Source organism: Podarcis erhardii, assembly GCF_964252035.2.
Source record: "Podarcis erhardii genome assembly, chromosome: 2".
In the NCBI taxonomy this organism is placed as follows: domain Eukaryota; kingdom Metazoa; phylum Chordata; class Lepidosauria; order Squamata; family Lacertidae; genus Podarcis; species Podarcis erhardii.
Window position 1 is genome coordinate 3,067,912 of NC_138498.1, and position 12,089 is coordinate 3,080,000.

Sequence of the window (12,089 nt, forward strand, 5' to 3'; positions counted from 1 at the left end):
GCTCATTTCCAGGTGTTGCTTTAGGGTTGCCAGAGGGGTTTTGGGGGGGGGGTTGCTTCCCTGCAGTTTATTAGTTACCTTGCTGAACTTCAAACTGTGCTTTGAACTCCTCAACTTTCCAAAATCTGTCACATGGGGGCAGGGCAGGAAGGATGCAGCTAGTAAGAACTGCAGGAAATGCAAAGGGTGGTGGTGGTGTGGGGGGGGGCGGGCAGGCAGGCAGGCAGGCGGGTGTTGGCCGTTGCTCAAGCAACCCTGTGGCCTCACTAGGACACCCTGTTTTTCTCTTTGGTTTCCCCCAAGATGCTGCCTGTGGTCCTTTCCAGCTAGCCTGCTGCAGGGCAGAGCTTCCTCCAGTCTTTTGACATCTAGGACATACCTTGTTGCTTTCTTTCTAAATTAAAATGAGAGACACACTTCACTCCAACCTTACTTTATTTTGCTTGAAACCTTTTTTTTAAAAAGGCACCCTTCATCCTATTTGAATACAAGGTTAGTTTACAGAACAAAATCAATTAAAGTACAAAATGCAAACAGTGCGTATGTGAAAGGAACATAGACAGCTTCCCCCACTGCTCTGTCTAACTCAGGACTCTCTACACCAGCTGGCAGCAGCTCTCCAGGATTTCCCTGTCCCTCCTGGAGATGCTGGTGTAGAGAACCTGGGATCTTCTACATGCCAAGTAAATGATCTACCAGTGATCTATGGCCCTTCTCCAAACGGTGGGTGGATATCTTGGGTCCCAGGACAGCAGGAAGGCATCCTCCTTGCAACTCAGGGGAACCTGGGTCAACATTGCCTCCTGGCATGGAACACCCCTCCTCTTTTCCTACTTAGAGATGGGACTCTGCTTTTTGTCCAGTGTTGGGGCTTCTAGGATTCTGTTATGCTGGTTAACTACAGCAGAGGCTGCCTTAGGAAATTCTAATGCATCCTGGAGTCTTTCCCTTGGGACAATGCCAGTGCTTGTGTTGGTGCAGAGAATGACTGGTGAATGTATCAAAGAGTGTGCCTTAAATCACCAAGGAATTCTTCCTCCTTTTTCATGGCTCTGACACAGTTTGGGACTCTTTGCTGTAGACTCTACGATGTACAGCAATGTCCTGATCTGGCCACATGTGGATAGAGATGCTGGAAAGGGTGGTGGCTGCAAGATAGGCCTGGATGTTGCTGGGCAGTCATCTGCAGAAGGTGGCCCATCTCTACAGAGGTCATTGGCATTGCTGAAGCTGCCGTGTTTGACCCTTGAATTGTACAGGGCTAGTCTGACTCCAGCTGTGAGAGCTTTGGCCACAAGTGAGAAGACCGTCTCACTCCCAGCTTCTGTACATTAAAACTGAAAGCTTGTGGTTGTAAGAACTTTGTAGCATTAAGAGTCTGGTGCATGAGGTTGCTTGTTTTCATCTTCCCTCCCGACCCCTTTTCCTTTTTGTGCCATAGGCCAGAGTGCTGGGTTATTTATATTGATTTGTAAGCAGCCCTGGGAGGGTTTTTCCATCAGAAGTGTGGAGGTAGAAATGCTTTGCATGAATGAAGACTGTGGAGCCCTTTCCATTTGCTTACCAGGCTCATCTTCTTCCTCTAGGCCTGCGCCCCCCTGTACAGTTGGCGAACCTACAATGACGAGCCTGAGCATGAGGTTGTGGGCACCTGCTTCTTGTCCATCAACAACTTCACCAAGTTTGTGGAATACGCACCTTGCCGCTCAGGTAACAAGGGGCTCTGGAGAGGGTGCCTGCCTGGCAGGGGTTCAGCACTTGCACAGGACCTCAGCCTTTCTTTTTAAGAAAACTGTATTGATTTTTTGTAGCAGTACATTAGAAGATTCCACTGGACACCACAAAAAATACATATAAAACCATAACAACCAACCAACACATCTGCTGAATAAAATAAATGGTTGGTAAACGTAAGGGGGACCATGAGGTTTATTAATACAGTTGGCAACCATTTCATGCAGAGGTTCCATTCCCGGCCCCTGTGCACATCAACCGAGTGCATGGAAGTCCACCCCTTTTATGACTTTTTTGTGACATTTTCAGTCACTTCCAAGTTTGGTGCTGTGTGTGATTACACGTCTTTCTGACATGTGCTATAATTGGTCATCGCCTGTATAACTAATGGAACATTATCTTTAAGGTAACTTATTGAATGTGCCCAAAAGGTTGCATAAAGGAGGGGCTGACCACGTTTTCTCCCCTTGTTCATCTTTAAACTGGATGTCTAATTCAGTTCCCTATGGTTTCATCAGTCTTTGAGAAAGAAGGAAGGGGACACAGTAGTGTCTTTGCTGTCTTGGTTCTGGGTTCTCTGATCTGTAGCTATTCCTCCATGGAGGTGCATCTGTGTGCTGTTAGGCTTTTTTTTTTACCTTGCCTTAGCTGTGTGCCACTGTGCAGCTGACTTGCGCCTGGTGATGGGCAATGAAGGTATGGGAGCTGCATGTGGTGGTAAGGTTTGCCATCCACTGAACTAGGGAGCTGGAAGAAGTATGAGTGGCTATAGCGGTCCCTTCCTTGTCCCTTGTACTAACCCCTTTTAATGAGCCATCCCTCCTGCTGAAAGAACACGGCAGATGAACCGAAGGTCCAGCCAGCCAGCTGCTTCCTAAGCATAATCTGGAGCAGTAGGAAGTGGGTGTGGGAAAAGCTGGGAGCGTTTCCCTGGGGACACCCATACAGTGATCACCAGAAGGCTGCTGTGCCACCAGCAGAGCCCCCCCCCCTAAGAAAAGCCCTGTTGGATCAGGCCAAAGACTTAGTCTAGCATCCTGTTCTCACAGTGGCCACTCCAGTCTCTAGAGAGCCAGAAGGAGCAGCACTTGCTGAGTTTACTGCATAGCTTGAGGTCAGCTCTGGAAGAGGGACTTCCGGCAAAAGCATTCCTGGTCCCCCACAGATGCACACAAGCAAGAGCTGTCTGTCGGAGCTCTGAGGGAAGTCATATTGCTGAATTGAAATGAAGAGGAGGAGGATTACAAAGATGAGTTCAGCTTATGTTCTGCCCTTTATGAAAAGATCCCAAGACAGTGTGCAACATAACACATTACAGAGCACCAATAATAAAAACAATAATAGACAGCATAGTAATAGAATACAGCCAATTTGCCCCTTGCTGTGTTGTATCTTCCACCTCACCCACCAAATTATCGATGCTGAAGGTTTGCTATTGTGAAGCAAAGGGAGAACAGGCTAAAGCAGGGCAGGGTGGGCACAGCAGCCTGGGTTCTCTTATTGTTGTCATATTCCCCCTAGGGCCAAGCTGTTCTCTTAAGATGAGAATCCTTTCCCAAGGAATAATAATTATTATTATTATTATTATTATTATTATTATTATTATTATTTGCTGTGGCCTCTTGATAATTAGCATAATTAAGCTAGGGGGCGCCTGCCTGAAAGGAGAAGCACCTGTGGTGGAAAGAGAATGCTGAACGCGCAGCTTCAAGCCCCAGACCCCCACTCTGCCAAAGGAAAAGACTGTTCCCATCTCCAGAGACCATACTTGGTGGATAATTCACATGTCGTCAGAAGACGTACCCCACCCTCTGATTGGGTCGCCCCATCCACTCTGGGTGGCTTCCAACAGAATATAAAAAAACACAACAAAAATCAGACATTAAAAATGGAAAGTCATCGTTGTTTATCTCTTTGCCAGCTGATGGAGAGTGAATAATAATAATGGGGATTCCTCTTCCCTGCTCAGGGCTGGGATTCCCTGCTGGACCTCTGGTGCTTCATCACAGCTGTAGTGCTCCTTCCAAAGTATATGCCTGAAAGGCTGGCTGTGATCAGGCAAATGGCACTTTGCCCATGCTCTAATGCTGTCTTGGTTGCCCATATTTTGTGAGGGTTTTTTGGAGGTGAAAGGCTGGATCATTTATTTTATTGTAACAGTTCTGTTGTTAGAAGCTAGTCACAACCCGAGGCATATTGGCTTCCTGTTCACGTGTTGTCTGACAGAACAGTTTATTTAGGGAGGAATCAGCATCACACATTCACAATCCTTCTGTCAGTGCAAGCGTTTCAGCTCCCTTCTCTCTCTCCTCCAAGTGCACTGATCTGGTGGTCCTCCAATAATTCATCTGTAAGCCTGTGGACAGGACCACCTTCTGATGGACTGGGATATTTTTAATAGCATGCTTATTGTTTGGTGATTTCTGGCTCCAATTAAAGGGTGGCTTCAGTTTGGTGGGTGAGGGGAATAGGACCCTGTATTTGGAAGGGATCATTTTGAATGCTGGTTGCAATAGGCCCTCTACCCCACCATGCGTCACACATTTATTAGTCATGCAAATATGAATAAATATTTGCAACAGGCAAATCTGAAGCTTACCAGAACATATTCAAAAACTCCGATTGCCAATGCATAATTCAGCTGCAAAAGGCATGATCCTCTCTTGTATCCTCAAGCTTCTATACTGTAACTTTTTCCAGCACCTCTGAATTTCCATTTCCACCCCCCACCCCTTTTGTCTTTCTTTCTCCTGCCAGAAAAGAGCGGGCTCAGATTTCAAGGCTACTGCCAAAGTGGCTTTAGTGCTGAATTCACAAAGGTGAGTTTCCATCCCTGCCAAGAACATGGGCGGAACATGGGTTCCTGTATTTGGGGGTTGGGACAGAGATAGTCTCCTTGGCATGAGGGTGGCTGGCTGTGGATACACAACAGGCACTGTAGACGCATCCACATGACAGCTGTCTGCAGCCCCAGCTGTAATGCCAATCTGGAAAACAGTATAGCCTGTGAAGCCCACAGGAGGGTGAATTGTATGAGCTGTATGGGTAAATGCTCCTGTGCCCAGGTCAGCCTTCCCCAATCTGCTGCCCTCCATAGGTTTCTGGAGTACAACTCCCATCTTCCTTAGCCATGCCGGCTGGGGATGATGGGAATTGGAGTGCAATAACATCTGAAGCTCCCTGGTGGTCTAGTGGTTAGGATTCGGCGCTCTCACCGCCGTGGCCCAGGTTCGATTCCCGGTCAGGGAAGTTGTGTTTTTGACACTGGTGGCGCTGTGGGTTAAACCACAGAGCTAGGGCTTGCCGATCAGAAGGTTGGCGGTTCGAATCCCCGTGACGGGGTGAGCTCCCGTTGCTCGGTCCCTGCTCCTGCCAACCTAGCAGTTCGAAAGCATGTCAAAGTGCAAGTAGATAAATAGGTACTGCTCTGGCGGGAAGGTAAACGGTGTTTCCGTGCGCTGCTCTGGTTCACCAGAAGCGGCTTAGTCATGCTGGCCGCACGACCCAGAAAAACTGTCTGCAAACAAATGTTGGCTCCCTTGGCCAATAAAGCGAGATGAGCGCCGCAACCCCAGAGTCGGCCACGACTGGACCTAATGGTCAGGGGTCCCTTTACCTTTTAACATCTGAAGGGCAGGGCAGAAGGCCAATTATTTCCCCTCTCTGTCAACCCAACTCTATGGGATACCTGGCTGCCATTTTCCTTGCTAGTAATGCTCTGGTTATATAGAACAGGGGAAAGATGTGCTGAGAGTTTGCAGGGTGCTGCTTGGGAATTTCTTCCCTATCAAGCCTGTGCACATACATGCATCACCTGTAGCCATCTGGATATTCTGCATCAGCCTTGTACTTGACAGCTCCCCTGGTCACCCTAGGCAACCCAGGACTCCATGCAGGCGAGTGAGAGGTCTTGTAAAAGGCTGGTAACTTCTGATCTGCAAAGCAGATCTAATGTTACCTAAAATATTGTTTTCTAAGACAATTTCAAAAATGCTTTTGAGTATTGCTGCCAGTCTTACAGCTCCTCACCTATGTTCAGCTGAGGCTTGCCAACACCTACCTCCTGAGACTGGTCCAGTGCCTAAAGCCCCTGCTTTTAGGTGTCTTCTGATTGCATCATTGATGGCTCCTGTGTGACCTTTGTGAGTCACAGCCTGGTTGCTAAGAGACAGGGTGCTGAGCTGAGGGTGGTCCAATGTGACCGGGGTGATCTCTGAAGTGATGGGGATGTCAGTGGGTGGGTGTCAAGAGGGAGTGTGATGTAGCAAGTACGGGAAGTGGAGTTGTTCAAATCCCCTGAAGAGCCACAAAGCTGGCTGGGTGATTGTGGGTCAGCTACCATCTCTTGGCCCAGCAAACCTCACAAGGGGAAAACTTAAGGCAAAGGTCAGGTGAACTGGCTCAGATACTTCTGAGGAAAACTAATGTTTTTCATTGTCTTGGCAGGCTGGACGTGTTCTCCTTGGTGGCCCCGGAAGCTATTACTGGCAAGGTGACCCCCTCCCAGCTTCTTTGTTACTATTATGAAAAATATTACTATTTTGGCAATATTTATTTGATCCTTATTTCACTGGTCCAGCTGATTGAGATTTATATATTTATTTAGCTAATCAAACGGCTCCTTTTCAAATGCACCTTCTTAACCATAAGGGCTAGTAACATGCTCTTTTCTTTTCTTTTTTCTTTTAAGGAAAAGAAAATGAAAGCTGGAGATTCCCAGGAAGTGCAATTTTTCTGTGTTCCTGTGGAATCACAGCATATCCATAAAGCTGGTCACTGTCTCAGATTCCTTGCACATGGGGATATTGACGTCCCCAATTTCTCCCCCCATCTCCCACCTTCCTGTCCCCCAAATTCAGGATAACTTCATTCATTCATCCATTCAATGTTTATCTGGCCTGTCCTCCAAGGAGCGAGAGGTGGCACACAGAATAACTTCCTGTTATGTTGTTATTATTATTGTAGTTTTATTGTCAGTGTTTATTATATAGTATGTTCTTTAAAAAATGTCCTTGTATGTAAACAGTCCTGAGATCTCTTTTGATGAAGGACTGTTTAGAAATTATTTGGCTAGGTTTTACTCACAGTAGGTCCCCTGAAATTAATGGAAGGGACTGAGCTGTATGTTTGCAAAGCTTTTTGGAATGCCACCCTATATAAATGAATTTATCCTCACACAAACCCTGTGAGGTAAGTTAGGCTGAGATGTAGCCGACTTGCCCAAAGTCACCCAGTGAGCTTCCTGAGGGAGTGGGGGATCTGACCCTTGGCCTTCTCAGTCCTAGTCCAACCCTCTAACTGCCACCCCCCTTTCCCTTCAGGCCAGGTGCTTTCAGCAGCACAGGATGCCATTGTGGAGGTATATGACCCAAATTATTTAGTCCTGGAGGCTCGAGGTCAACTCAAGACGGGTCAGGCTAACTTCAAGGCTGATGACAGCTATCTTGGTGAGTGCTGGATGGAAGGAAAGGGTTGGAGAAAGAGAATATCATTGTCTTAGGACAGTGCTGGAGGTGGGGTCCTGAAACCCTGTCATTCATTACCATTGGCTGTGCTGTCTGGGAGTGATGGAGGAGTTAGATGGAGACAGACAGACAGACAGATATTAAATTTTACAAATTCTTTTAAAATACAATCAGAACATATCTCACTTATCAGTTGACCTACCATCCTTTGTGCTCCTCCCTTTCCCACAATAAGAGCAACGATCAGGAGAGGCTGTTGATTGATCTTGCAACAGCCCAGAAGTCCAGGTTAAGGAGGAGATGAACACCTAGACGGCCGCAGGTTCTCTAAAACTTGCCTTAGGGGGTAGCATTTTCTTCCTGGGAGCTGGTTGCCTTTGTCCATTCTGTGCTTCATGGTTGGCTGAGCAGGTGGTTCTGGCGCTTCAGCACTTGCTCAGTTCAGAATCTGGGCCCTGTTAGGAAGGGGTGGCCTCTGATCAAGCCTTTGTCAATGGGCAGTGGACCAGAGGTTTCCCTGAACTTCAGAGTCAGCAGATCTCTGCAAGATCCAGGGTACTTGAGTTCACCCCTTGTTTCATCCATGAGGTGGGGGTGAGTAGTGTTCATGGGAAGTATTGATATTATTCACAAATAATAAGCAGAATGATGCATAAGCATCTCTTCAGGGTCAGCAAAGATATCCTGGGATACCCCAAATGCTCTGGAAATAATCTTACTCAACAGATAGATGTTGTTACATCAGCGTAACCACACTATGATGGTGAAATTTGTCACTCCATGTCCTTTATTTCAACCCAGTCACAGAATTTTTTCACCTCCTGCTGATGCTTAGGAACATAGGAAGCTGCCCTTTACTGAGTCAGACTATTGGCACACTTTTCTTGGCACCAAGTGGCAGCTCTGCTCCCAGATTTCGGGGGGGGGGGGGCTCTTTCCCAGTCTTACCTGGAGATGCGGCGGATTGAACCTGGGGCCTTCTGACTGCAGAGCAGAGGCTCTGCCACTGAGCCCACAACCTGTCCTTTTCCATTTCCCTGCAAAAATGACCACATGCACTTACCTTTAGAGAAACCCAGAAGGGGCCTTATCCCATCTCCTCCAAAGGGAAGGATTTTGCTTCCTAGCTATGTTCAGCCTGGGGCCAGATTGCTGACTAACTAGTTGGCATTATGGGACCTATGGCAACCTGTGGTACCGCATGGCATGCTGGGAAATGGCAGTAGCATTTCCTGATGGCCCTGGTAGGTGTAGAATGGCATGCATCCCCCCCCCTTAATCATGTTCTTTCTCCTTTCCCTCTCCCTAGGCTACTCTGTGGCGGTCGGTGAATTTAGCGGAGATGCCACTGAAGGTACCAATGGGCTTATTAGTAAGGGAAGATACTTTCAGCATGGGTGGTAGGGCTGGTTTGGAGAGCAAAGAATCTAGAATTGTAGAGGTCCTCTAGTCCACCCCCCTGCAATGCAGGAATCTCATCCATGAGAGACTGCCATCCAAAATCTCCTAAAAACCCTTCAAGGAAGGAGAGTCCACAACCTCCTGAGGGAGACCATTCCACTGTCAAACAGCTCTTACTGTCAGAATGATCTTCCTGATGTTAAGTCGGAATCTCCTTTCTTGTAACTTGAATCGGTTGGTACAAGTCCTCCCCTCCAGGGCAAGAGAAATCAAGCCGGCTCCATCTTCCATGTGACAGTCCAGTTTATGTGAACCTTGTGTCAAAAATATTTACCTCCATTGCATTCTGAGTAAATAACACACGTCAAGATTTCAAAATGTTGTATAATTCTACCCCTCCCCCCCCCAAGACAATAAATAGGTTTTCAAATAAATTATAATAACTTTATTTCTATTTTTTGTTAGAAATTGTGGAGGGAATATTGGAATGCAAAATAAGAGTGCAGTTATGAGGGCAGTAGGAGAGAGATTGGGGTTCATATTATTATTATTATTATTATTATTATTATTATTATTATTATTATTTTATAACCCACCTTTTCCCATGACAGGGACTCATAATAAGGGCTTGGGATTAGTAAATTAGTAAATTGGGATTTAAGAAACAGTATGGTTTCTTAAAGGTCATACTGTATGTATGTATTTTCCTCCTCTCCCATGAGGGCTCTTCCAGGGTCTATGATCTGTGCCATATTTTGCTGTTCACAGTGTGCTTGCAGCAGTTCGGACTCCTGCTGCCACTGATTGCATTGTGTTCCTTTGCTCTCTTGCAGACTTTGTGGCTGGCGTTCCTAAAGGAAACCTGACTTATGGATATGTAAGAGCCAGACCTGTGCCTCCTTTCTCCCCACTCTCTGTGTGTACTGTAACTCTTAGTCTTCCTGGCAACCTTTGCATCATTTGGCTGAGTGTCCCTGTCCCCCTGCCTGCTTTGTAGAGCTGGAACATTGGCCATACAGTAATTCTCTTGAAAATGTGCTCTAGGGGCTAGCACAGAATTTGGCAGCAGACCTTTTATGGTGGCAGGTGGGCTGTCAGGAACTTCTGTAAAAGTGCTCCAGATGCCCCTCACCACCATCCTCACCAGGTGCACAAGATGCTGCCTCAGGTTCTTCCAGCTGCAAGCTAATCTACAAGAGTGTTTATTTAAAAAATTGCTATACAGCTTGGACCTTAAAAGAACAACTTCCTTAGATCTCCACTTCTGCTCATAACCAGGAACATTCTCTTAACAACTTCTGATATAAGTCGTTGAGACCTTCTTAATGCCTGATCCACAAACTGGAAAGTCCTTCTCCCCAAAATACTTTCCAGGGGCTGAAACAGAGCAGTTTCATTGGCTAGCCTAACCCAGTGCTCTTCAACCTTGGGTCCCCAGATTGTGTTGGACTACAACTCCCATGATCCCCAGCCAGTTTAGCCAGGCTAGGGGTGATGGGAGTTGTAGTCTAACAGCATCTGAGGCCCCAAGGCTGAAGTACACTGGCCTAAACCAACGGGATAACCTCTGGGATGTAGCTGGACTACAATCCCCTAATCCCGGAGGACGCTGGCTTTGACTGATGGAAGGTGGAGTCCAGCAATCTCTGGAGGTTTTGCAACCAGGTTGCTGAAGGCTGCCTGAGAAATACCGTATTTTTCGCCCTATAGGACGCACTTTTTCCCCTCCAAAAATGAAGGGGAAATCTGTGTGCGTCCTATGGGGTGAATACAGGCTTTCGCTGAAGCTTGGAGAGTGAGAGGGGTCGGTGCGCACTGACCCCTCTCGCTCTCCAGGTTTCAGGAAGCTATCAGCAAGCCTGAGGAACCCACGGGAGTTCCTGAAGGGCTCCCTAGGCTGCGGACAGCAGCCTGCTGCACGGAGCGCGGGGCTCACTGAAGCAGAGCGCCCCGTGCTTCCGGCAGACATCGGGCAGCCCCACAAGCTCGGGGGACAGTGGGGAGGCGGAGCGCCGCCATACCGCTGTTCCCCGACCTGGTTTGGATTCCCTGACCTGGTTTTGGGGGGGGAAATAAAGGGGAAAATTTTCCCTTTATATCCCCCCCAAAAAACTAGGTGCGTCCTATGGGACGAAAAATACGGTACTCTTTATCTCCTTTCTACTTGGGTTACTAATGGATAGATAGGGGACCAGATCCAGAGGGTGAAATTCAAAGTAGCATTCAGGAAACTGCTCTATTGGCGCAGCCTGATGGAACCACCTCCTTTTCTGGGGGTTATCCCAAGCCCCCACCCCAAGCCGACTGGGGGGTGGGCACTGGGGAAGGGAAGTGAACCGTGTTGTGCTAGCAGGACTCTCTGAATCCAGCCCATAAAGTAGTACTGGTAGCATTATTTATGTTTTTATGTTTTTATTTTTTTAAAGTTGTTTAAAAGCCATTTGAAATCTCAATACATTCTTCATTTTTCTTTGCAATGCAGCAAGCAGTCAGTTGCTTCTGAGTCAAGGCTGGTCTATTAGGGCTCTGCTCCACCAACCTCCGTCTCCCCCCTGTCAGGGGCATCATGTGTAGGCAGTGCAGCCGGGGTGAAGGCTTGCCACATTTTTCTTGGGGGGGGGTGCATTTGGCTCCTCCTGCTGCTCTGACAACCCTGCAGCACTTTGCGAGGCTGGAATCTGATCTGAATGCTTCGCTGGGCAAAGCAGGCAAGGCTGTGATTGAAGGGCACATTGCTGTTGCATCCTTCTCACACCGCCCTGCCATCCCTGAGCTGCTTTGCGAGGCTGGGATGGTGCAAGGGCTGTGCCACCCAGCTGAGCTCCACCCTGCGCGGGCAGGCAGGTGGCACAGCATGGCCCTTCTTGACTCCAGTGGGGGATCACTCCAGCAGCAAGGGCTGGGCTGGCGCGACAGGCTCCGTTCATCCTCTGCCCACCCCACCTCCTGCACGCACGCACGCTACGGGCACTGGCAAACCATGCTATGGCTCTGCCCCTAGCCAGTCCCCACCTGCTTATAACCAGTCCTGGGGGTGGCAATGGGCCACCAAATTCCTTTCTCCTTAGTCTCAGTGTTGCCCTTGTAGAACTCAGGAGAGAGGTGGATGGAGACAGAACCAGAATTAGGTGGCTCTGCCAGCCTTGTGCTCTGGCTCCAACCCCTGTTGGCCTGCCAGCCTTCTGCCCTACCCGTCCCAGTGGGCACCGGCCTCCGCTGCTCCTTCCCAGAAGTTCCGTGAGAGGCATGTCTGGCCACATCCGGGCTGAAGAGTCCTGTGCTGGTGCTTTGTGGTGCCATGGCATCAACCGGTGTGCTTTTGGGTGTAGCCCCATCACATTTCCCCTTCCTGTGTGGTTACTGGAGGGCCCCACTCACAGGAAGGTGCAAGGTAAAAGTGGGTGTCATCCCACCTGGAGACGCTGGTGTGTTCTTTGGCTCCCGTGACCCCTTGCCACTGTGACTTTTCCCTGACACGGGACACACGAG

General features: G+C 48.3%; 1 protein-coding gene across 3 annotated transcripts in view; it reads left to right on the forward strand.

The window, feature by feature from the left end:
• The window catches only part of ITGA5 (integrin subunit alpha 5), a 72,492-nt gene that overhangs the window by 34,904 nt on the left and 25,499 nt on the right, over positions 1–12,089 (forward strand). For all 3 annotated transcript variants that reach the window (XM_081851715.1, XM_081851713.1, XM_081851714.1), the window contains exons 4-9: positions 1,587–1,710; positions 4,492–4,553; positions 6,181–6,226; positions 7,056–7,181; positions 8,509–8,553; positions 9,434–9,477. In XM_081851715.1, coding sequence (XP_081707841.1) covers positions 1,587–1,710; positions 4,492–4,553; positions 6,181–6,226; positions 7,056–7,181; positions 8,509–8,553; positions 9,434–9,477 — 447 coding nt within the window. The remainder of the gene's footprint in view (positions 1–1,586; positions 1,711–4,491; positions 4,554–6,180; positions 6,227–7,055; positions 7,182–8,508; positions 8,554–9,433; positions 9,478–12,089) is intronic.